Below are 25,215 nucleotides of genomic sequence, written 5' to 3'. Positions count from 1 at the left end.
TCATCTTCCACTGCTGTCTCTCCTCCTTTTATTATCCAGAGCTCCTCCGTGGGACTCGAGACCAGTGTGGGAAAAAGGTGCTGCCAGTTATCACTTACACCAGTGGTCATCAACCACTGTGCCACGGACCGGTTCAGTTGGTATCGAGCCGCACAAGAAATCATTAATTATTTATTTCTAATCTGAGTCTGAACGATCTTTTCTTTTGAAAAATTATCATATTTTCTCATTTCATCTCGGTCACTTGAGTGCCCAAATTTAACCCACAAGCTAGCAAAATGAGTAAGAAACAGACATCTTTGGAAAGATTCTTTGCTAAGGGGAAAAGGCCCTGTGACAGACCCGCGAACTGACAAGGAATAGATCTGCAACCCATTTGCCAACAAATCAGGTGAATCCACCATGTCAGCGCAAGAAGATCAACTGCTGGAGATCGCAAATGGGGCAGTTCACATAACATGTCGTTTCTAGAGTTCACGCAAGTTTGTTATTTCAAATGGAGGTGCCGGGCTTGCACCCTTGCAGCTCGCACCTTCCAGAAGCACCCAGTTGAATGAATGCCGCGAGCGCACCACGAGTCACTAGACAAGAACTAACCGATCAAGCTTCATAAATTGCATGGAATATACACATTTCGGAAGACTTAGCAACATTTCGCCAAGCAACCAAACGAACCCAACCACCAACACCAGCCTCTTGATTTGCTTCCATGGCTCTCGGCCCTGCCGCACTCACTACAGATACATTTAAACAGACCGTATGCCTCTTTGGGGATTGTATTCAACTTATTTGGAATCTTCTGTTCTGTGGATTTAAAAGTCAGGTGTAACGGGCAATGTGCCCCCTTGTCCTTCTGTGATCTGATTGATTGACAAAGTATTGTTAGCATGTTAGAAGTGGCGGTACGCAAGTAAAACAATACATTAAACGGCAATGCATTAAACAACTTAAGATTAAAATAAAAAAGTGCTACTATGTGTACAGCCCACTTTGAGGACTGGACACGGCAACGCTGAGAGGCTTGTCTTTGAGTGGGTTTTAATTTAAAAGTAATTTGTCTTACATTATCTTTCTAGGTCATGCGAGCCCTGTATGCTGGACCCTGGCTGTGGTTACTGTTATCAGGAAAACAGCACTGCTGTGTTCGCCTCCTCCTGTGTGCCTGTCAATCCGGCCTCCACTGAGAGAGCAGCGTGGGGCAAGTGAGTCACCACTGAAGCCCAGACTTGTGTACTTCTGCTCTTCTCCGTTTATTTGGCCATTTGTTGGGTTATTCATTCTACAGTACAATACAAACTAGACCAATCTGTAATAACATGGTGATTTTACAGTAGAATATTGATTGAATCGGCGGAAGGGCTTTAATAGTGAACCATTATTTGTTTGTATACCTTATATAATAATTCGCTGTCTCTCTTGTAACCCTAACAGATGCTCTAATACCACACATTTGCCAGACAGTGGTATATGGGCCTATAACTTCTGCCCAACTTCTTATTCATGGGTTGTGCTTTTGGGACTTGTGCTCTACCTTGCATTTTTTGCCCCAGGTAAGATGATCCTTACTGTTTTTAAATGAACTCAGCATTCGTGTATTTTCAGTTTCTGCAGATATGAATGACAATTAGCTATATGAGAGTATTTACACACTCTGTTTACAAAGAGTTTACATTGTTTCAGGGTTTCTGTGGGTCTTAAAATTTAAACAACGCTGCTATTTAAGTCCTTATATATACTCGATAACTTTTTTTTTTTTGTAAATACTTCAACATGAAGACATAAAGTTTTTTGATATTGAACAACCTTGAGTTTAAATTTGAACAGTACACAAGGGTCAATATGGTATTAATAGTCTAGTTATTTTCTTTAAAGGTCAACTCGATGTTACCTCTTTAAAATGATCATTGTAAAGAGATGTAACAGAGTCTGAGTAGATCTTGACTGATCCACTTTATAAATCGATCTTTATAAAAGTTACTTAGTCAACCTTTTTGTCTTTTAAATAAGACATGTCTAATGGAATTTAATCTAATGCATTTAACATCTTTTTACCTCCTGACAGGAATGGGGCCGATGCCATGGACGGTTAATTCTGAAATCTACCCCCTTTGGGCCAGAAGCACAGGCAACGCTTGTTCTGCCGGAGTGAACTGGACTTTCAATGTGCTGGTGTCCCTGACGTTCCTTCACATGGCCCAGTACTTCACTTACTATGGTAATACTCTAATTAGTGGATCAACTGCAGTCGTGAGCGTGACCTTTTTGTCAGCATCAATACAGCATTTGATGTCTCGACATCAAGAGTTTGCTCCACATAAAGGCATTGTAGAGCTAATTACTTGCATGACTCAGTATTCCTCTGAACGTCAACACGTCTCTCTGAAAACAGACCTTCATATGCGCGTGATTCATCAGCGCATGTTATCGAAAGTTTGTTTTCAGGACAACTCATTCACATGTAGAAGATTGCTTTGTGTTTTAACCATTTGTTTCTAGGCTACTGGATTATTACAGAAAGACAGTTAGCTTCATAAATATCAGGACATCAACAAAATAAAAAAAAATTGGCTCTATACATCAACACAATGGGTTTGAAATTACATGAAGATGTGCTTTAACTGCAGACTGTCGGCTTTAATTTGAGGGTATTTACACCCAAATCAGGTGAACGCTGTAGGAATTACAACAGTTTTCATATATGCCTCCCACTTGTTAAGGGACCAAAAGTAATTGGACAGAATAATAATCATAAGTCAAATTTTCACTTTTTAATAATTGGTTGCAAATCTTTTGAAGTCAATTACAGCCTGAAGTCTGGAATGCATAGACATCAGCAGACGCTGGGTTTCATACCTGGTGGTGCTCTGCCAGGCCTCTACTGCAACTGTCTTCAGTTCCTGCTTGTTCTTGGGGCATTTTCCCTTCAGTTTTGTCTTCAGCAAGTGAAACGTATGCTCAATTGCATTCAGATTAGGTGATTGACTCGGCCATTGCATAACAATCCATTTCCCTTCAAAAACTATTTGGTTGCTTTTGCAGTATGCTTTGGGTCATTCTCCATCTGCACTGTGAAGCACCGTCCAATGAGTTCTGAAGCATTTGTCTTAAACAATCCTAGAGGAAACACTGCATGCCCACACCATGTCACTACTACCACAATGCTTCACCGCTTAGGATCTTGAGCAGTTCTTTCCTTCTCTATACTCTTCTCTTCCCATCACTCTGGTACAAGTTGATCTTGATCTCATCTGTCCATAGGATGTTGTTTCAGCACTGTGAAGGCTTTTTTAGAACTCTAATCTGGCCTTTCTGTTTTTGAGGCTCATCAATGGTTTACATCTTGTGGTGAACCAGCTGTATTCACTCTGGTGTAGTCTTCTCTTGATTGTTGACTCTGACACACATACATCTGCCTCCTGGAGAGTGTTCTTTATCTAACCAACTGTTCTGAAGGGTGTTTTCTTCACCAGGGAAAGAATTCTTCAGTCGTCCAACACAGTTGTTTCTGTGGTCTTTGGGGTCATTTGGTGTTTCTGAGCTCACTGGTGTGTTTATCTTGTTACGAATGTTCCAAACAGTTGTTTTGTCCACGTCTGGTGTTTTTGCCATCTCTCTGATGGGTTTGTATGTTTTTTCAGTCCAATGATGGCTTGCTTGACTGATAGTGACAGCTCTTTGGATCTCATCTTGAGAGTTGACAGTAACAGATTCCAAATGCAAATAGCACACTTGAGATGAACCCTGCACCTTTTATCTGCTCATTGTGATTGGAATAATGAGGGAATAACACACACCTGGCTATGGAGCAGCTTAGAAGCCAATTGTGCAATTTCTTTTGGTCCCTTAACAAGTGGGAGGTAATTCCTACAACGTGCACCTGATTTGGATGCAAATACCCTCAAATTAAAGATGAGTATTCATTGTGTTGGTGTAAAGAGCAAAAGGAGCAAAAAAATTGAATTGTGTCCCAATATTTATGGACCTAACTGTATATATCACTGACGGCTTTAGGGCTGTCGATTTAAAGGGGACCTATTCTGCAGAAATCAAAAACACAGTTGTGTGCAAGCAGCAAGTGAATATAGCCATTGTTATTACATTTAATAATCAATAACTCTGTGTTTTTCCAGGCGTATTCTTCCTCTACACCAGTTTGGCTCTTACGGGCTTCTTTTTCATCTACGGTTGCCTCCCTGAGACTAAAGGACGGCGGCTAGAAGAGATCGAATCCTTGTTTGAAAACCGACTCTGCTCGTGCGGCATCTCGGATTCTGACGAGGACCGGCAAGTGGAATACATCCGGGTAAAAGGCTCAAACTACCACCTATCGGACAATGACGCGTCTGATGTTGAATAACTGGTGTGAAACCTGTGGTCTGGTAAACGGGGATGAGAAGGCATCGACTGCGCCTCGCTCGATCCCCACGTCAGGTTGGCTCACTGTATCGGTCAGATCGAGTCTCTCTCATCCAGACGTCCACCGCGATGGCAAGAACAGGGTTGTAGAGCACACACAAACAAACACGCAGTGCCAAGTCAGCTTTTATAATGTTGTGAGTGTGCTCATTCCTCCACCGGCAGATGAAAACACACTCATCATTCGTGTAAAAGGTGTTTAGCTGTAAATGCAGTAATATATATGCAGAAGGATATTACTGTTTTTGTTTTCTTTGTCATGTTTAAGCACGAACAAAAAGCTCATTTTAAATCTTGAAATAACACTTACATTAAAAAAGATAAGATATGCTACCAGTCAACACTTTCGACACACTGACTTATTCTTAATGGACCCTTTTCAGAAACTAAGATGATGCAATTCTGTAGTGATTAACATTGTACATTGAACAGATTTTTATTCTGCACTATCATAGATTAAATTTTTTTAGAGGCCATATGTTATATTTTTTCTTTCCTGTTTTTTATTTTCATTTACGTAATTTTCACTTGATCTGGACATATAATTTTTCATAAAAAACTAGTTATGTCAAAAAAACAACAGTCACGATTACACGAAAAACAAATGTTGATATCAAGAGAAAATAAAACTTGTGGTTGCGTAAATATTACAAGAAAATAAAACTCAAGATCACACGAAAACGAGTTATGGCAAGATAATGAGAATATAACAGTTACAAACACGCAAAAACCAGTAATGTTGAGATCACAAGAAAATTAAACTTACAATTACGTGAAAATGAGTAATGTCAAGATCATGAGAATATAAAAGTTCTGATAACATGCAAACAAATTATGTCAGTTGTGATCACGGAAAAATACGTTATGTCGAGATCACGAAAAAATAAAAGTTGCGATAATGTAAAAACGAGTGATGTCGAGATCACGAGAAAATAAAAGTTGCATTAACGTGAAAACGAGTGATGTCGAGATCACGAGAAAATAAAAGTTGCGATAACGTAAAAATGAGTGATGTTGAGATCACGAGAAAATAAAAGTTGTGATAACGTGAAAACGAGTGATGTCGAGATCACGAGAAAATAAAAGTTGCGATAATTTGAAATCGAGCGATGTCGAGATCACGAGAAAATAAAAGTTGCGATAACATGAAAACGAGCGATGTCGAGATCACGAGAAAATAAAAGTTGCGATAACATGAAAACGAGCGATGTCGAGATCACGAGAAAATAAAAGTTGCGATAACATGAAAACGAGTGATGTCGAGATCACGAGAAAATAAAAACAAATTATGTCAGTCGCGATTATGAAAAATAAGCTATGTCGAGATAAAAGTCGTGATCACGGGAAAACCAGTTATGTCAAGATTACGAGAAAATAAAAGTCACGATCACACAAAAATAAGTCAAGTCAAGATCATGAGAAAACTCAGGTCTTGATCATGAGAAAACAAAAGAGAAAAGAATGATATAATACATGGCCTCTTAGGAATTCCATACCATTCATACCTATATAAGTTTATCCTGGAAAGTGTCCATTGAAATGTTCACCTTCTAATCATCAAAACAAATATTCAAATGCCATTTTAATAGATGTCTGGGAATTATGTAGAGATTAAAAGTAACTCAACAAGTAATTATTTTTGTTCTGGGCATTCAAGTGTGTCTCAATTTTTGACTAGTAGTCCATAAATCAATCTAATTGCTTAACATAACGCGAGTCCCTGAATATGAACCAATGATAAATCTAAAGTTATTAACCTCACGTCCCCCGGCCTCGATTAAAACCTTCCACACTCTGAAACGTGTAGCATATTGCCTTGCTTGTATGTAATATGCGACCTGCCTTTCACCGTCTGGTTTTTGAACAGTTTATTTTGTAAAGAACCGTCAAGTTTGTAGGATTAGAGATCATTGACACAAAGTCTTATGTAGCTTTCTGCGGTTTCCTGTGATCGTGTAGTGTGGCCTTATAAAATCTTCACAAATGTATTTATTTATTTATGTTACGACCTTGTTTCATCTTAATTTAATTTTAATTTAATGTTTACATTTTTAAATAGCTTTTTGTTATTAAATATATATTTTAATATGATTTTAAGTTGTCTTCCTTATAGCCTAGTGTACAAAAATCATTTTATTGGTCTTGTCTGAGGAATAATGTAGGCTATCTGTTTTGACGAGTACAGTGTAATATCCGATGTTCTGTTGTGCTAAGTATTCAGTTAGACAAATACACACGACAGCGTGCCAAACTGACCTGGAAAAACTCTGTGTTGTGGTTCTAGCTTTCTTGAAAACCAAGCTGATGACTCCTGTAAAAGCAACCCAATAACGTGTCGACTCAACTTCCTGTTTAAAGGGTTCAGTGATGCATAATTGTGCACATCAGGCCTTGTGTATTGTGCGTTTTTGTTCAGACACTTGGTTACGTGTTAGTTGACATTTTCAAAACTTCATTTGGTTGAACAAAGTACTAATGAAATTGGCAGAATGTTTGGCATTTTAGCTCAGTTTGACCTTAAAGGAATAATTCACCCACAAATGGCCGTTTACTCACCCTCACACAGGTCCAGATAATAATAATATTCTATGAAATATAAAATGATTTCCATATAATAAAGCCACAGAGGTAAATAATAGTCTAATAAAATAAAACCATTCATTCAATCTCTTGGGCTTGGCCGGGTCACGGGGGCAGCAGTCTCAGGAGAAAACCCCAGACTTCCCTCTCCCCAAAACTTCCTCCAGCTCCTCCAAGGGGATCCCGAGGCATTCCTAGGCCAGCTGAGAGACATAGTCCCTCCAGTGTGTCCTGGGTCTTCTCCGAGGCCTCCTCCTGGTGGGACATGCCTGGAACACCTCCCTAGGTAGACGTCCAAGACGCATTCGAAACAGATGCCCGAGCCACCTCAGCGGACCTCTCTCGATGTGGATGAGCAGCGGCTCTACTCCGAGCTCCTCCCGGGTGACAGAGCTCCTCACCCTATAAAGGTGCGTCCTGCCATCCTGAGAAGGAAACTCATTTCAGCCACAGATCTTGTCCTTTCGGTCATGACCCAAAGCTCATGACCATAGGTGAGAGTAGGAACGTAGATTGACCTGTGAATCAAAAGCTTTGCCTTTCCGCTCAGCTCCTTCTTTACCTCAACGGACCGGTACATCAATCTCACGTTCCACCCTTCCCTCACTCATGAACAAAACCTCAACATACTTGAGCTCCTCCACCTGGGGTAAGGACTTTCCTCCAATCTGGAGATGGCAAACCACCTCTTTCTGGTGAAGCACCATGGCCTCGGACTTGGAGGTGCTGATTCTCAAGTCACATTCGGCAGCAAACCACCCCAGTGCGTGCTGAAGATCCATGTCCAATGAAGCCAACAGAACAACATCATCTGCAAATAACAGATGAAATCCTGTGTTCCCGGAACCGGAACCCCTCTGGCCAAAGGCTGCGCTTTAAAACTCTGTCCATAAAATGAAGTAAATAAAACTTAACTAGGCGACGCAGTGGCGCAGTAGGTAGTAGTGCTGTGGCCTCACAGCAAGAAGGTCGCTGGTTCGAGCCTCGGCTGGATCAGTTGGCGTTTCTGTGTGGAGTTTGCATGTTCTCCCTGTGTTGGCGTGGGTTTCCCCCACAGTCCAAAGACATGTGGTACAGGTGAATTGGGTAGGCTAAATTGTCCGTAGTGTTGAGTGTGGATGAGTGTGTATGGATGTTTCCCAGAGATGAGTTGCAGCTGGAAGGGCATTCGCTGCGTAAAACATATTCTGGATAAGTTGGCGGTTCATTCCGCTGTGGTGACCCCGAATTAATAAAGGGACTAAACCGAAAAGAAAATGAATGAAAATGAAACTAAATTACATTTGTGGGTGAACTATTACTTTAAGAAATCAAATTTCTGACATAAAATGTATTGAGTGGAGTACAGGAAGTGACCTAATTAAAGGTTTCAGTCGACATGTGTGATGTAATTGAGAGTTTTATTGAACAGTTTCATGTGTTTGACTTTTAGATTTGTATTGGAACAATCTCCACCATTGAGCACCGTTTCTGAGCGTGTGGATGTTTGTTTTTTCTCTTCAGTTTGTTTGTATGTTTTCATTTTTAATGTCGAACTAAATGCAGCATTTCTACTGTTGATAGAACCTAGTGAGGACAAACGTTGTGTTGTACAGTATTTGATTACCGTTGCTGTAAATGTTTTGCTAGATTTATATTGTATAAAACTAAATATATGAACTTTGAAAACTTGAAGATGTACTTGGGAACAACAATAAAGATATATAGCGTACAATGATCTAACTCTTTCTCTGCTTTAACATGCCAGCAGATTCTCCACAGATGCTCCTTTCGCACCTTTTTCCGCTGTGGGGTCTTCGTCTCATTCAGATTCTGTTACGCGCCTGACGTCCGTGACAGGGTGTTGCCACACATTTTCATATCGCGGGTCATCACACCTGGGCAGTTTGATTCTGCATTCCCATTGCTGCCCCTTTATCTGTTCTGGAGAAAAGCACACACAAATTAATGCACTTTAGACATTTAAACTAGCATTGTTTTTTTAAATATGCTAATTTTACAACTCCCCTAGAGTTAAACAGATGAGTTTACCATTAATGAATCAAAAAAACATTTTTGAGTTCATTCAGCCGATCTCTGGGTCTGGCTGGAGCACTTTTAGCTTAGCTTAGCATAGATCATTGAATCGGATTAGACCATTAGCATCTCACTCAAAAATAATCAGAGTGCGTAATTTTTAACATTTTCTCTCATTTTAGCGTAATATATAAGAGTTACTATTAAGAGGACTATTTTCAGGTGTTATGTAATATCAATGCATCTGCTGCAGTCATGGTACGACAGCAAATTTCCTTGATTATTACGCCAGAATGAGAGTATACTTAGCCATATCGACCAAGAAAGAGTAACGTTTCACTTTCTGTTGGTCTTAGTACATGATGTAACTACAGAAGAGGACAAATCACCAAAACTCGTTTTGAATTTTTGAGTGAGATGCTAATGGTCTAATTTGATACAACTATCTATGCTAAGCTAAGCTAAAAATACTTTAATACTTTAAGCTCGAAAATGGTTTAATAAAAACTGTTTATGCGACCTGCCCTTCACCGTCTGGTTTTTGAACAGTTTATTTTGTAAAGAACCGTCAAGTTTGTAGGATTAGAGATCATTGACACAAAATGTCTTATGTAGCTTTTTGCGGTTTCCTGTGATCGTGTAGTGTGGCCTTATAAAATCTTCACAAATGTATTTATTTATTTGTTTGTTTATTTATTTATTTATGTTACGACCTTGTTTCATCTTAATTTAATTCAATATCAATGCATCTGCTGCAGTCATGGTACGACAGCAAATTTCCTTAATTATTACGCCAGAATGAGAGTATACTTAGCCATATCGACCAAGAAAAGAGTAACGTTTCACTTTCTGTTGGTCTTAGTACATGATGTAACTATAGAAGAGTCGAGCTTTGAATAGGAAAATCATCAAAACTCGTTTTGAATTTTTGAGTGAGATGCTAATGGTCTAATTCGATTCAATTATCTATGCTAAGCTAAGCTAAAAATACTTGAATGGATTCAACAATGGTTTAATAAAAACTGTTTAACTCTAGGGGAGTTGTAAAATTGGCCTTTTTATTCTTTTAAAGTGAAGTTTTCCTTTAAAAATTATGTTTTCTTTCTGATTTTTAGCAGTTTTTACTGAAGACTTCATTGTCACATATGCCTTAAGAAATGGTTGATTGCTGTTTCTTTTGTTTGTTTGTTAAATATAGTGCATTAATTAATAATTGTTTTTTTTTATTAAAGTTTTTTTCAATATTCTCTAAAGAACAAACTGCATTTATTGTATCAGCGCAAGAACGCATCATTGCTAAATGAAAGTATACATTTTCCTTCATTCATACACTGTAAAAAATGCCGGGTTCCACACAATCGATTTGTGTTGGGACAACATGAAGCAATTACGTTAACTTATTTGTTTTTACAAGTGGCTTGAACATAAAATAATTAAGTTGTCCCCCCAAAAAATGAAGAATTTAGTTGTTTCAGCTCATTTTAAATAAGCACAAACAGCAAACAGCATTTTTTAACTCACAGAATGTGCAAATGAAACTGTTCAAGGATGATAATTAATAAATAATTGAAGAATAATAGTTATTTAATATAATAAGTGAATTTAAAGTATCCAGGCACAATGCATAATAACATTCATAGCTTAAACTACAAAATAATCTCATTTATTTAACTGATCAAGACGACAGTGTTATTTTACATTTCATTATTTTAATTAATCATTTCCTTCAGTATAGTCTCTATTTCAGAGGTCGCCACAGTGGAATGAACCACCATCTATTCCGGCGTATGTGTGACGCAGCGGATGCCCTTCCCAGTACTGTGAAACACCTATACACACTCATTCACGCACTCATACACTACGGCCAATTTGGTTAATCCAATTCCCCTATAGCGCGTGTGTTTAGACTGCGGGGGAAACCGAAGCACCCGGAGGAAACCCACGCCAACACAGGGAGACTATTTATGTTTGATTGGTAGAGCTTCAGAAGACTTTCAACATTCATTTAGTCAAACTTTATCATGTCTGTATTGAAACTGGCTGAAAAGTATTGTCAGTGTGTCGATCAGAAGCAACATCTGCTTTAAAGAGTTCAGTGAGGTTTCAGAATGCTCAGGTTATTTATATACCTGAAGGTTTGGGGGATGAATCGTCCACAACGGACGTCAGATCTCTTTTCGTGCTCTTCTGACTGCGAAGATTGCGGATTATACGGTCTGGTTGTGATTTCGGATGCCCTGATGGTCTACTTCTTGCTCTTCTGTGCTTTCCCTTTGGAGAATAAAGCATGACAGGACTGAGCAGCTGAGGGAAAGACTGCCGCCTTGTGGATTTGAGAGGAAGAAGTGAACACTGGACTGAAACGTCCCGGTAAAACGAAGCTGCTGTTTGGGTTCCTGCGTCCAGGGTCGTTACAGAGTTTTCATCATGCCTTTGTGCTTGAATCTGCATGCAGATGAGAAAGATGAGATAGAACAAGCATATTTTTTCATGTGTTCGTTTTACTCATGGATTCTACCTGAGTTTGACAATGACGGGTGGATTTCGCCATCTGTCTGCAGGATGGCGCTGGTGAAGGTGTTGGTGTTTTGTTTTTCACTGGTGAGTACGTGTTGCCTGCTTTGAGAGTTTCTTCAGAATGGATTAGGAATGAGCGGGAGGACTGGCGGATGAACAGATGTTCTTCTTTCTGTCCATTAGAAGACAATGTCACAGTCATAAAACGATTGAACAGGTAAGTGTAATTTTAATAAGAGCTTTTTTTATATAGGACCATTACATTTTATAATAGTTTTGTGTAATTAAGTAACATATGCTATAGTAAATACAGATATATTTATTAATATAATAATAACTCCAATTATAAATGTAATATTTATATTCATTTACCTACTTCTGATGATATACTTCATCATAATTATCAGTGTTAGAGAACCGGAAATGTCTTTCTAATCAAACAATTGTACATTTCCAAATAACAAGAAAGGTCAACTGTGTTTTCAGATATCTTTTCTAAATTAGTACATTTATTTAAATGTTTTATGTATTGTCACATAATGATTTAATTATTCATCAATATTAAAAAAGTATATAATAATATTAATAACAACATTCTGACACAAGTGTCTGTGGGGTTTCATGTATTTCTATACAGTATCCAAATGAGAGTATAATAAAATATTAGTCTAATATTTATATAAAATCAGAATCACAACACTAATTGTTTAATTATTGCATGTGTACAGATAAATGTGCTAATTAAGATGTGTAATGTTATGTAAATATTCTTTTCTAGCATACACGCAACGTCATAAGTCGTTATTATTAGGTTAGATTTAGGTCGACAGCGGCTAAGGATGTTATTTTGATGTCCAATAACGACGTGAAATTGACATTGATATTTGGTTGATTTTAGGTTGTATTGGTCTTAAACCAACGTAATGTTGACGTCAAATACTGACATTTATTCATCAGGTATGGCAATCAAAACCCAACATCTGATAGACGTCATAGAGGTAACGTCCACACAACGTCAAGCTGTAACATAATTAGACATTGATATTTGGTTGATTTTAGGTTGTGTTGGTCTTAAACCAACGTAATGTTGACGTCAAATACTGACATTTATTCATCAGGTATGGCAATCAAAACCCAACATCTGATAGACGTCATAGAGGTAACGTCCACACAACGTCAAGCTGTAACATAATTAGACATTGATATTTGGTTGATTTTAGGTTGTATTGGTCTTAAACCAATGTCATATTGACGTCAAATACTGACATTTATTCATCGGGTATGGCAATCAAAATCCAGCATCTAATAGACATCACAGTGGTAACGTCCACACAACGTCAAGCTGTAACATAATTAGACATTGATATTTGGTTGTTTTTAGGTTAGAAAGTGACCAATATCAAACATCTCTCCAACATTGACGTCAACCCAATTTTCATTTCCAAACAAAATGAAAAGTCCCACATCATTCGGGTACAACATCAATCTGACCTCACGTTGACCTCCTCTGCTTGCTGGGTTCTTATTTCTTTCCAATGGGATACTTCATCATGCTTATCAATGTTCATTTAAAATTGGAAATGTTTTTTCTAATAAAATAATTGAACATTTCCAAATAAAACCATTTAAAACTGTGTTTTCAGGTATCTGTTTATTGGTCATGAACCATAACATTTTAATTGGACATCGTACTTTCATTATTATTTTATTTTATTCAACATTTAAAAATAAACACACAATATTTATACAATATTAGAACATATACCGTTTGACTATTTTAAACGACTTCATGTCAAAACAAAAAGCACACAGTTTACAATGTAATATCAAGTCATATAGAAGTAATCTGAAACATGTTTTTACCCCAACAATAAATATATTCTTTTTAGTCAACTAAATTAAATCTGAATCCAAATACAATACTTTTGGTGAAAAATCTTTTAAATTACATAAAAACTTTTTTTTAAAGTCAAATTCCTCTGTTTATGAGGCATCAACGCACATGTGTTTGCTTTAACCACAAAGGGGCAGTATTTCCTTACAAATGATGGCACATTTTAAATCTCCAATATAGTGTCAAATCAAATGATTGATCCACAATTTAATGAACTTACCTTACACTAAATATTTAACAAATTACATTATATATTGTTAATTGTTGGTACCCTTCCATTAAAGAAAGAAGAACTACAGTGGTCACTGAAATAAGGATTACTCAAGGAATTGCTGAAAATAAATGAATAAAAAAAATCAGATATTGCTTTCGACCTGTGCTTCAACAAGAAAAACTAATGAAACTAGACTAAACTGAAGGGTTCAACAATGTTGTCCACGTCTTTATTTATTCTATATTTTATATATGATTTTAAAACATGCACCGGCTTGTGTGTCATACCTGCATTGAGAAGAATCCGCTGTTGTCCTTCTTTTGAGATCTGTCATAAGAAGCGAATGAGGAAAACACTGCAAGAAATTAGAAACTAATCAGTCAGAGACCACATGACAGACTCTGGAGGCCTAGAAAGGCTCCTATATTGATTATATTAACTATAATTGTTAAGATATACTACCATTCAGTCACTACATGTAATACTATTTCTGTATTTTCTAAAAAATAAAAAGTTGCACCGATGCTAGTAACTTATTATTGTTTTATTTGTATTATTCTTAAGACATTTTCAGAGTAATATATACTATCATTAGAATTAAAAATGTTAAATTAACAGCAACATTTTATTAATGATTGATTTTAAACCAACAGAGTTGTTCTTTACACAATATCTATTTCAAGAGTTCCCACTTAGATATGCTTGGCGTATAAAGCAGGTTTGGCATGCTGTCCCAGGAGAGAACCCTGAGCTCGGAGATATTTGAGCCCAGGGCTCCCGCCCGGTCGATAAGCATATCAGGAGATCCGAGATCAGGTAGGTCTCGAGAGCTCCCCCTTTAGAAAAGGGAGGAAAAGGAGGAGATAGGGTGGAAGGGGGGATTCTTCCAAACGAAGATAGAACAGTAGGAAGAAAATGATCCATTTATAGTAAACTAGGATCACTCTGATTGGATTATTACTGATTACAGATGAGTGGCCAGACGTGCTCAATCATATCACGTGCTCCTCTCGAAATTAGTTTATGAAACTTCACTTTATACAATAAGTAAATGTATTATTTTAATTTTATTAAAGTTTAAAAGTAGCAGTAGAGACACTTATTTGACAAAAGCTTGCTAAATGCTGTGTAATCTTTTAGTAGAATAAAAAAAAAGATTTCTGAAATAATAAAACAGTTTAAAGTGTAAAACATTTCACAATATACACAGTATAAGAAGAGCTCAGATGCAAAAAAAAAAGTCCTTTACGAGATTTTCTTCTAAACTTCACATTTTACCCAGCCTCCCATGTTTATATTCAGTTGTTCACCCAAAATGTAATAAAAAGATTATATTTGTGACCATAAAGATTCAATAAATGAACATAAACATAAGAGGCTAAGCACAAAATTCAGACAGCATTTAGAAGCTTTCGCACCAGAACTCTTTATATATTTTAATCATTTACTTAAATATTGTGTTTTATTTTATGGCCGCAAACGTTTTTATAGCCTAGTGGAATATTTTATGGCCTTAAATTAAATATTTTCTTGAAGAACATTGCATGTGGGGGTAATTGTGTTTGTTTTATTTGGATGTGTGAGGTATTTTTGATCTTACAGTACGCACAAGAAAGTAAGAGTATATTTGTAAATCCTAACTTAAAGCGATTCTTTTTTTTTTTTAAGTTTTGCAAAAATAGAAAGAAAATTTCCATCCAGTTGTTATGCTGGGTTCACACCAAATTTCACGAGTTCATGCTTGCAGATATTTTGAATGAATATAATATGCATATTTGGCATCCTATACAAGGAGAGGGCTCTGTGCTTGGAAAGACACCCATACTCGTGTTATTCCCCTTGTCAGGAGGGAGAAAGAGATATAAGCGCAGTGTCTAGCCTGGCCTCATAATTCTCACCTCTGCTCCAATTTAAGCAGGAATCACGTTTAAAGATGGGGAGCTGGGGTGGAGGAGGGACGCTGAAAGTCGAGAGAAAACGGAGGTAGGACATTCTTGTTTTTTTTATAGGGGTTTGGTCTTAAGCTGATTGGATAATAGAATGATTGTTGACAATGTCCAAACATCTGCGCATGCTCCTCCCAAAATTTGTTTATAAAACATCATCAAGTATTGACGTGACTAATCTGCACACAAAGTCAATGCGAACGCGCATTTTAGAAAAATAGACATTTTTGTTTTGAATTCACCTCAATCACGTCTTTCGCGCAAGTTTAAAAAATTCAATCGACCGAAAAATGCAGCTGTCCATGATGCTGGAGATGCAAGCAGAGGAGCTGGGAGAAGAGAAATGTTTCTGATCTGAGTCTCCAACAAATGGCAGAAATAGCCAACCCAGGCTCATTCTGATTATGTAGCCCTATATACATTTCTAGAGAGCGCCAAATAAATCCCAGGAGCTACGTTTTTATGCAGTTTTTACCTAACGATAATTGTCTCGCAGTTCCTAAAGGAGACATTGAAATTGTACCTTTGGATGGTGCCGTGAACCCAAACGCATCAGCGTTTGGCTTTCCGGCATTTTTGGGACCAATTACACGTACAAAGCAACGAACGTAACTTGTATTCATCCAGAGTGTCGACTCACGGGATGTTCTTCACGTCAATCATATGAAAAAAAAGCATGAAGAATGAACGAAGAACAACACGCGAACACTTTAGAGGGAATAAAGCAATGCGAACATAGTACGTTTGGTGTGAACCAAACATTAGAGTGGCTGACTGTAGTATTGGTAACCTAGCAACCAACAGTAAACAAGGCAAGCATAATGGAATCACATGTTGGTAATGTTCACTATGTCAGAGTCTATTCGGCAAATGTGTTTTTATCTCCCATTATTCGCATTAACCGTGTTTCGTCCAAAACTACCTTAAGAGACTGTAAGAAAAACATTTTTACGAATTAAAGGATTTTTAATTTGAAATTTGCAATGTGCATTCACACATACTAAAAGTTTTTATCTGTCTATGACTACATTTGCCTTGTACCTTCATCATCAGTGTCCTCGCTACTCTTCAAAAAGCGCAGTGGAAAGAAGTCTGAAGTCTCTCCCATCTCTGGACTGTGCAACAGATGACGATAATTCAGTGTTATATGCACTTTCACATTCATATTATCTTGAATCATTGTAAATATCATTGTACCCACTTTGGTAATGGGCTCTCGAGCTGAAATCCAATCGCTGGACTGTTTTGTAAAACGTTTTGTGGTGGATCCATGTGGAGCCATGGATTGTTCGGCTTTGTTGGCTGGAAGAATGAAGCAAAATGTAGACATACATCTAGCGGGCATCTTGATGTCAAAATGGCATCAAACTGACATTGAGTGTGGCGTAAAAAAATACAGATCAATTTGACTTGACGTCCACTTGTCCATCCACACATTGATGCACTTTTGACCACCAAAATAACGACACAAAAAGTATTCTAATTTAAGAAAAGGTCTATTCATCTGAAAGCTTTAATTGGAATTTCTAAATTTACACTGGATTTTGTAACACTACAAATATTGTAAACTTTCTTGGTCTAAAAATGACTTTAAATTGACATCTAACACTGACGCCAAACACACATTTTTGACACCAATGTTAGACGTCAATTTAAAGTCGTTTTGACATCAAAGTAGTCAATTGACATCAAATTAATTTGCCTTTTTGACCTGTTTTTTGTATGTTTTTGGAAGTGTTGAAAAAAAAGCTGTTAACCCTTAAATCAGGGGTGTCCACACTCGGTCCTGGAGGGCCGGTGTCCTGGAGAGTTTAGCTCCAACCCTAATCAAACACACCTGAATCAGCTAATTAAGCTCTTACTAGGTATACTAGATTTCCAGGCAGGTGTCTTGACGCAAGTTGAGGCTAAAGTCAGCAGGACACCGGCCCTCCAGGACCAACTTTGGATTCCCCTGACTTAAATCAACAAACCTGAGGAGATTTCCTATTTCCAGAATTTGCAGTGGATTGTAGGGTAAATGGCACATGTGGATTGATTGGAGCTTTCGAGCCAGCAGAAGATGAGGATGGTTGATGTTGATTATCTGAGCCACTGCCATCGGACATGTTCGATTCGACCAAAGGGGACAGCTAAAGGTGAATAAGCCATTATTTGAAGCAATGGTTCACTCAAAAAAGATTTGACGATTAAAAAAAGTTTTCTTAGGAATAAATTTCATGAAATTGATGTAAACCACATTTTGGTGGTGTAAAATCTGAGACAGGCTCGTTCTGAAAACATAGCCCTTTATACATTTCTGGAGATCGGGAATTATGTAGCCAGAAGTACGTATGGCTGTATTTCAACTTTAAAACGAATGCTACGGGGCGGTATGATGCAGTTCCTTTTCGCACTTACCTGCTACCAGACTTATCAGACGGCTTTTCCACTGTTACCAGTTTGTCCAGTGGCTCGCTGCATACGTCGGAGGAAGTAAGACACAGAGCGGTGTTGACTGTGAGGGTTCGAGTCCGGTAAATAACGGTTCCAGAAAGCGGGTAAAACCAAAACAAATGGCAAAAAATGAAATAAAAAATAAATAATAGGGTGAGAATGTGGTAAAATGTGAAAACATGGTAAAAATCAGGCTGAAAAAAAATCAGGGCTTTTCTTTTTCTGAATTGCTTTTCAAAACACTATCGGTAGGGTTTAGGGAACGGGGTGGGTTGGGTGGATCGGTCGGTCAGTCAGTCGACAGTGGCCTCTGGTGGATTTAGGCGAGAACAGCAGGCGTGAAAGGTACTCGCGAGAGAAATTTGAGATCTAACAAAACGTATACAGCGGCCTCTGGCGGATTCTTAAAAACTAAAAAAAAATGTACCTCCTGGGATGTATTTAATGCTCTCCAGAAATGTATACAGGGGTACGTAATCAGAATGAACTTGGGTTGGTATAATCTATAATTAGGCAGCTTAAAAATAACCCATGTGACCTCAGAACACAAATGATGGCCTTCTGCAACAAAACAATCAGTCGTTTCCAGGAAATAACAAAACAAAATTATTTTTACAACGAATGCTTGCCTTGGGCTAGCACTGAGATCCACATCTGCAACCTTTCACATGACGTTGCTCTCTGGAAATGTATACTGCAAGAACCAGCTTGTTGTTTACAAGTGTGGAGAAGGAGCTCAGTCCTAATTTGAATGATTATTCCTGTACAATATGTTGGTATTTTTATCAGATTGTTGTTAAAAATGGTTTGTTCATACAGTACATATATTTTTGATACCTCAGTCATGTGAACGACAAAAGAGAATCAAGATTTACCCGCATGAAAAAAAACATACTGAGGTAATTTAAAGTACAGTAAGGACTACATAGTATTTATTTTCTTTTTACTATAGTAAAGCACTTCTTACTTATAGTATACTATAGTATTTCTACAGTTTACAAGTTTACAATAGTTAATAAAAATAGACAGTTAATAAAGAGTGTTGTAAATACTTTAATATATACAGTTTAATAACACTATTGTTTTTACAGTACTATAAATTGCTATAGTAATTTTATCAAGCGAGACCTCATCTGAAACAGCTATAGTAATATAATCATATTACCCAATACTGTACCATGTTTTCAACAACTATATATCATACTACAATACACCACATTTTAATGTAGTAAAAATTGAAGTATATTATAGCATTATAAAAAGAGTAGTAAATTCTTTAATATAAACAGTATAATACACGTTACTGTAGTATGATTCATTAAAATGTACTATGAATTACTAGTTTTTTTTTTCATGTAAGAACTGAAATGTGCTACTGTCACTAGGCCCAATCCCAATTCTATTTTTGTACCCCTACCCCCTGGCCCTTGAGTGTGAAGGGGAAGGGCTTCAAAATGTACCCCTAAGAAATGTGACACCGCTAAAACACCTGACAAACGACTTATTCAAAATGAGCTAAATCAACACAATTCTTGAGGTTGATTTAGGATAACTTAACTGATTTATGTTCAATCCACAATTACGTTAACTTAATCGATTTGTGTTGAGATAACATAAAGCAATTGTGTGGAACCCAGCATTTTTTACAGTGTATAACACTGATCTAGTAGTTTTTTTGTATTTTATTGAGAAAATTTGTATTTTAATGAGAAAATATCTTATATGCTGTGCCTTTAACCTTTGTAACTCCTGAAAAAAATTACTTTATCATTGTGAACATTGTAGTCAAGCTTACCTTTGACTGGAAATATTTAGACGAACGATGCTTTCTGAGTTTAAAGCCAGGCCTATTAACACTGTTAAAACAAACACCCGATATACAGTATATATAAGTAAAGCGATATTGAAATATTTACAAAATAACAATCCTACTAAATCATACCTCTTCGGTTTTTGATTGGTGACTAAGCTCAACTTAGGACCAGATGGTGGACAAGAGCTCTGTGGAATCTGTGAAGGATTTCTCCAAACTTGTTTAGTTTCATTCGGACCATTCCAACGATTTATTATTGGTTTGTCTATAAAACAAAAAAATAACATTGGTTTTGCACATGACACTTAATTAAACCTTTTGCTTTGCGTTCATTTGTGAGTGCACGATGATTGTACTGGTTGGCTCTTTCTTCGACGCAAGCTGGTTGGCGATGAATAATGACAGCAGATCCATATTTCCAGTGTTCTGTTCTTGCGTCTTTCTCAAATTTGACGCTGAATGTCTTTTCATCTTTTGCTTTTGAAAAAACGCCTTGAGGTAGAAAAGAAAATCAGAGAATCAGAGGAACATTTGCAGATAAAAACAACACTAAAATTAAAACACGTCCACAACCTCACTGTATCCTCGCTATTCAATACCAATATACAGGGGTGTAATGTCCCCCTCACATTGTTTAATATCCAGTTTTTAATTAATTTATCATTTTTTTAATCACAACAAAACAGGAATCTAGTCTTGATACATCTGTGGCTACTACACATCAATAACTTTACTTACAGAGTCATAATTTTTGTGATAAACAATCATTTCTGGGGGTTTTTGCAGAACATTGAAGGGTAGGTTTAGGGTTGGGGGTTAATATTTTGTATAACCCAGTCTCTAAATGAGAAATAGGATTCAAATCTAAATTATTTTCCTCACACATTTTGTTTGCCGCCACTTCACAAACCAGTTAACGTTCCACCCTTGCCATACACCTAGCTGTAGGTAATTCTGGTAAGTTTATTGAGCAAATGTACTATTACAAATGTGTAGTCGCTAAAAATGTGAACAAAATCATCAAACAATTCATTTGAAGCGATTTAAACACCTGACTCGACGATTATACTCACTCTCAGCCTTGCTGTGTCGTCCTTCTTTTTGATATACCTGCTTCTGGTAAGTTAAAATGAGAACATATTAGACGAATTATGTAATTAATTCATTTATACAAAGTTGTTTAAACTGTCTACTTTTACTTTTAAGAAATATTTCTGTCGAGTGATGATGTAAAATGAGTTATTAATGAATTTTAATGAAGTTAGCAGATTAGCACTGACCGAGATCCTCCGACCCAGTTCATGTTGCGGTTATAAACGACGGTTATCCACACACGGTCTCTCTTTGTTGATAAGTTAAAGTTACCTAAATACTGACAGCGTATAGTTGTTAACTCGTTTATGGTGTCATTAGACACGTGTCAAGTACAGATAAGATATAAGATTAATATTAAGATAAGCGATAATAATCGCGTGATGGTGCAACGTTTGTGCACGCGCGTGAGGGAACTTTCAGTCATATGACATCATCATCATCACAGCCAACATCAGCGATACATTTTCTTTTTCCTTTTCTTTATTTATTTTAAGAATTGTGTTTTAACTACTTTTGAGATAGAATAATATTATTAATCAAAAAATAATAAGAAAAATAATAATAATTATTAATAATGAATAAATGTACAGTGCTCAGCATTTAAGAGTACAACCCATTTTGAAAATGAATATTTTTATCCATTTCTCAGTGAATATATTGGTGCATTTGAACAAAACAGTTTTATTAAACAGATATATTAAATAAAATTATATTTTAGTCACCGAACAACTTTAGAAATAAGACATTTATATTCATGCAAAAAATTACAAGCTACGTTTCAACTAAATTTAATATATTTTTCTTTCTCTCGATTCTTGCGATTTTTGAAAATTTGTATTTAATATTTTTCTCTAAAATATAAAAGTTATTTTGTTAGATGAGCTCCAGATTTGGCTTCACAGACTAATCTAATGTATATGCACAAATATAATATTGTAAAGCATCTTATAATATTTAAACGAGAAATTAGTGAGGGGTGTGCTTATATATGCTGAGGGCTGTATTTTTTATTTATTGCATAATTTATTATTTATTTTTATTATTGGGGAAACAAAACCAAACATCATCATCATCATCATCATTTTTTACTATTATTATTATTTTTTTTTTTTTTTTTTTATTATTATTATAAATATCATTATTATTATTGTTATTATTATTATTATTATTATTATTATATTATTATTATTATTATTATTATTATTATTATAATAAATATAATAATTATTATTATTATTAATAATAATAATATTATTATTATTATTATTATTATTATTATTATTATTATTATTATTATTGAAAAACAAAACCAAACATTATTATTATTATTATTATTATTATTATTATTATTATTATTATTATTATAATTATTGGAAAACAAAACCAAACATTATTTTTAATATTATTATTATTATTATTATTATTATTATTATTGGGAAACAAAACCAAACATCATCATCATCATCATCATCATTATTATTATTATTATTGGGAAACAAAACCAAACATTATTATTAATAATAATAATAATATTATTATTATTATTATTATTATTATTATTATTATTATTATAATTATTGGAAAACAAAACCAAACATTATTATTATTATTATTATTATTATTATTATTATTATTATTATTATTGGGAAACAAAACCAAACATCATCATCATCATCATCATCATCATTATTATTATTGGGAAACAAAACCAAACATTATTATTAATAATAATAATAATAATAATAATAATAATATTATTATTATTATAATTATTGGAAAACAAAACCAAACATTATTATTATTATTATTATTATTATTATTATTATTATTATTATTATTATTATTATTATTATTATTATTATTGGGAAACAAAACCAAAACTTTATTTGTTTATTTTATTTTTATTATTATTATTATTATTATTATTATTATTATTATTATTATTATTATTATTGGGAAACAAAACCAAACATTATTATTAATAATAGTAATAATATTATTATTATTATTATTATTATTATTATTATTATAATTATTGGAAAACAAAACCAAACATTATTATTATTATTATTACTATTATTATTATTATTATTATTATTATTATTATTATTATTGGGAAACAAAACCAAACATTATTATTATTATTATTACTATTATTATTATTATTATTATTATTATTATTATTATTATTATTATTATTATTATTATTATTATTATTGGGAAACAAAACCAAACATCATCATCATCATCATCATCATCATTATTATTATTGGGAAACAAAACCAAACATTATTATTAATAATAATAATAATATTATTATTATTATTATTATAATTATTGGAAAACAAAACCAAACATTATTATTATTATTATTATTATTATTATTATTATTATTATTATTATTATTATTATTATTATTGGGAAACAAAACCAAAACTTTATTTGTTTATTTTATTTTTATTATTATTATTATTATTATTATCATTATTATTATTATTATTATTATTATTATTATTATTATTATCATTATTATTATTATTATTATTATTGAGGAAAGATAATTTATTTATTTCAGTGCTGATGAGCAACACAGACATTTACATAATCAAGCAAACAAATAATTTAGTTTTATTTAGTATTATTTTAACCTTTTAATACATAGAATCATGATTCAGACTGTCGCAGGGGTGGAAATATTTGGAGTAAATAAAAAAAGCAAAAATAAAAATATTTATATACATATATGATATCATTTATAATGAAAAATATAATGCATAAATATATCCAAACATTATAACACAGTTGATACAGTTGACACAAAAGCTATAATCAGATGCGATTTATTTAAATAAACAAATACAAGTACATTAAAGCATACATAAATATATTAAACACATTTCATTTAAATAACTGATGACATTTAAATGCATGAATAAATTATGTGAACAACATAATACTGTAACTTTAGATCGTATAAATATATACCTTTTATATTTATTTTTTACACAGAGATTGGGGGGTCCTTTCTCTTGCACGAGGATGAACATATTTGGAGGTCCGTTGCATCTAAAGGTTGAAAACCCCTGGATCAGACCATTCCGTTATATTTAAATACGTCAAGCGCTGCAGCCAATCAGCGTGAAGCGGGGGGCGTAACCAAATGAGGAAAACCCGAATGACGGAAACATCATACCTAGCGGTGCTGCCTCCCGCTTCAACCTCACGGTACCATGAAATTCATCTGTACATTCTTTATTTAGCGCATCGGATGGCCCTATGGATGTATTCGGGAACAAACTGCAGATAGCGAAATACCTAGCTAAGTAAAAGCGGGATACAAAAATGAGCAACATTCTGCATGCGGCATCTACGGTGAAATGGGACCGGAGGACTGCGGCGAAGAGAGCGCTGTTCCTGGCGGCCGCCGCATACGGGGCGAAGACCCTCTATCCCATCATCTGCAAACAACTACATCAACGCAAAGCGAGCAGGAACGACACTCCAGCCGCGGGACACGAAAACGGCTCGATATCCTCCCACAAAGCTCCACCGGAGACTTTGAGTACCGTTAAATCGCCCGGTGTCGATGCGGAATTCTTCAAGCAGATTCTCGCCCTGGTCAAAATCGTTTTCCCGAGGTTCATCACCAAAGAGCTCGGCTTGCTATGTTTGCATTCGGTGGCTTTGGTGTCACGGACGTTTTTGTCTATTTACGTGGCCGGTTTGGACGGCAAAATAGTGAAGACGATCGTGGAGAAGCAGCCGCGGAGCTTCATGATCAAACTGATGAAATGGCTCCTGATCGCCATACCGGCGACATTCGTCAACAGCGCGATCCGTTATCTGGAGTGCAAACTGGCGCTCGCGTTCCGCACGCGTCTGGTGGATCACGCGTACAAAACCTACTTCACCGACCAGACCTACTATAAGGTCAGCAATATGGACGGGAGGCTGGCGAACCCCGACCAGTCGCTGACCGAGGATGTGATGATGTTCTCGCAGTCCATCGCGCATCTGTACTCGAACCTCACTAAGCCCATCCTGGACGTGATTCTGACTTCGTACACGTTGATACAGACGGCCCGGTCACGGGGGGCAAACGCGAGCGGGCCCACGCTGCTGGCCGGTCTGGTGGTGTTCGCCACGGCGAAGGTCCTGCGCGCCTGCTCGCCGCGCTTCGGGAAGCTAGTGGCGGAGGAGGCTCACCGGAAGGGCTACCTGAGATATGTGCACTCCAGGATCATCGCCAACGCTGAGGAGATCGCCTTCTATAGGGGACACAAGGTGG

The 25,215-nt window shown here is 35.8% G+C and overlaps 3 protein-coding genes across 7 annotated transcripts in view; 2 read left to right on the top strand and 1 right to left on the bottom strand.

Annotated features, from left to right (window-relative positions):
* The window catches only part of LOC130222713 (proton myo-inositol cotransporter), a 150,003-nt gene extending 141,575 nt beyond the window's left edge, over positions 1-8,428 (top strand). The window contains exons 7-10 of the mRNA XM_056455240.1: positions 1,077-1,202; positions 1,432-1,550; positions 2,063-2,215; positions 4,131-8,428. Coding sequence (XP_056311215.1) covers positions 1,077-1,202; positions 1,432-1,550; positions 2,063-2,215; positions 4,131-4,357 — 625 coding nt within the window. The 3' untranslated portion in view covers positions 4,358-8,428. The remainder of the gene's footprint in view (positions 1-1,076; positions 1,203-1,431; positions 1,551-2,062; positions 2,216-4,130) is intronic.
* Positions 8,429-8,669: 241 nt separating this feature from the next.
* LOC130222714 (uncharacterized) lies at positions 8,670-21,290 on the bottom strand. The gene is made up of 12 exons (XM_056455242.1): positions 21,113-21,290; positions 20,906-20,948; positions 20,189-20,324; positions 19,962-20,097; positions 19,815-19,875; positions 17,557-17,715; positions 16,785-16,885; positions 16,625-16,698; positions 13,925-13,992; positions 11,531-11,701; positions 11,142-11,457; positions 8,670-8,919 (listed from the first exon to the last, which is right to left on the bottom strand). Exons 1-12 carry the CDS (start codon positions 21,133-21,135, stop codon positions 8,798-8,800), a joined length of 1,410 nt encoding a protein of 469 aa, XP_056311217.1. The 5' UTR covers positions 21,136-21,290; the 3' UTR covers positions 8,670-8,797.
* A 2,973-nt stretch (positions 21,291-24,263) lies between these two features.
* LOC130222433 (ATP-binding cassette sub-family D member 2) overlaps positions 24,264-25,215 on the top strand; it is a 31,501-nt gene continuing 30,549 nt past the window's right edge. For all 5 annotated transcript variants that reach the window (XM_056455004.1, XM_056455003.1, XM_056455002.1 and 2 more), the window contains exon 1: positions 24,264-25,211. In XM_056455004.1, coding sequence (XP_056310979.1) covers positions 24,270-25,211 — 942 coding nt within the window. In that variant the 5' untranslated portion in view covers positions 24,264-24,269. The remainder of the gene's footprint in view (positions 25,212-25,215) is intronic.

The sequence above is a fragment of the Danio aesculapii genome, chromosome 4, assembly GCF_903798145.1.
Source record: "Danio aesculapii chromosome 4, fDanAes4.1, whole genome shotgun sequence".
In the NCBI taxonomy this organism is placed as follows: Eukaryota; Metazoa; Chordata; class Actinopteri; order Cypriniformes; family Danionidae; genus Danio; species Danio aesculapii.
This window is presented reverse-complemented; position numbering and strand designations above follow the sequence as displayed.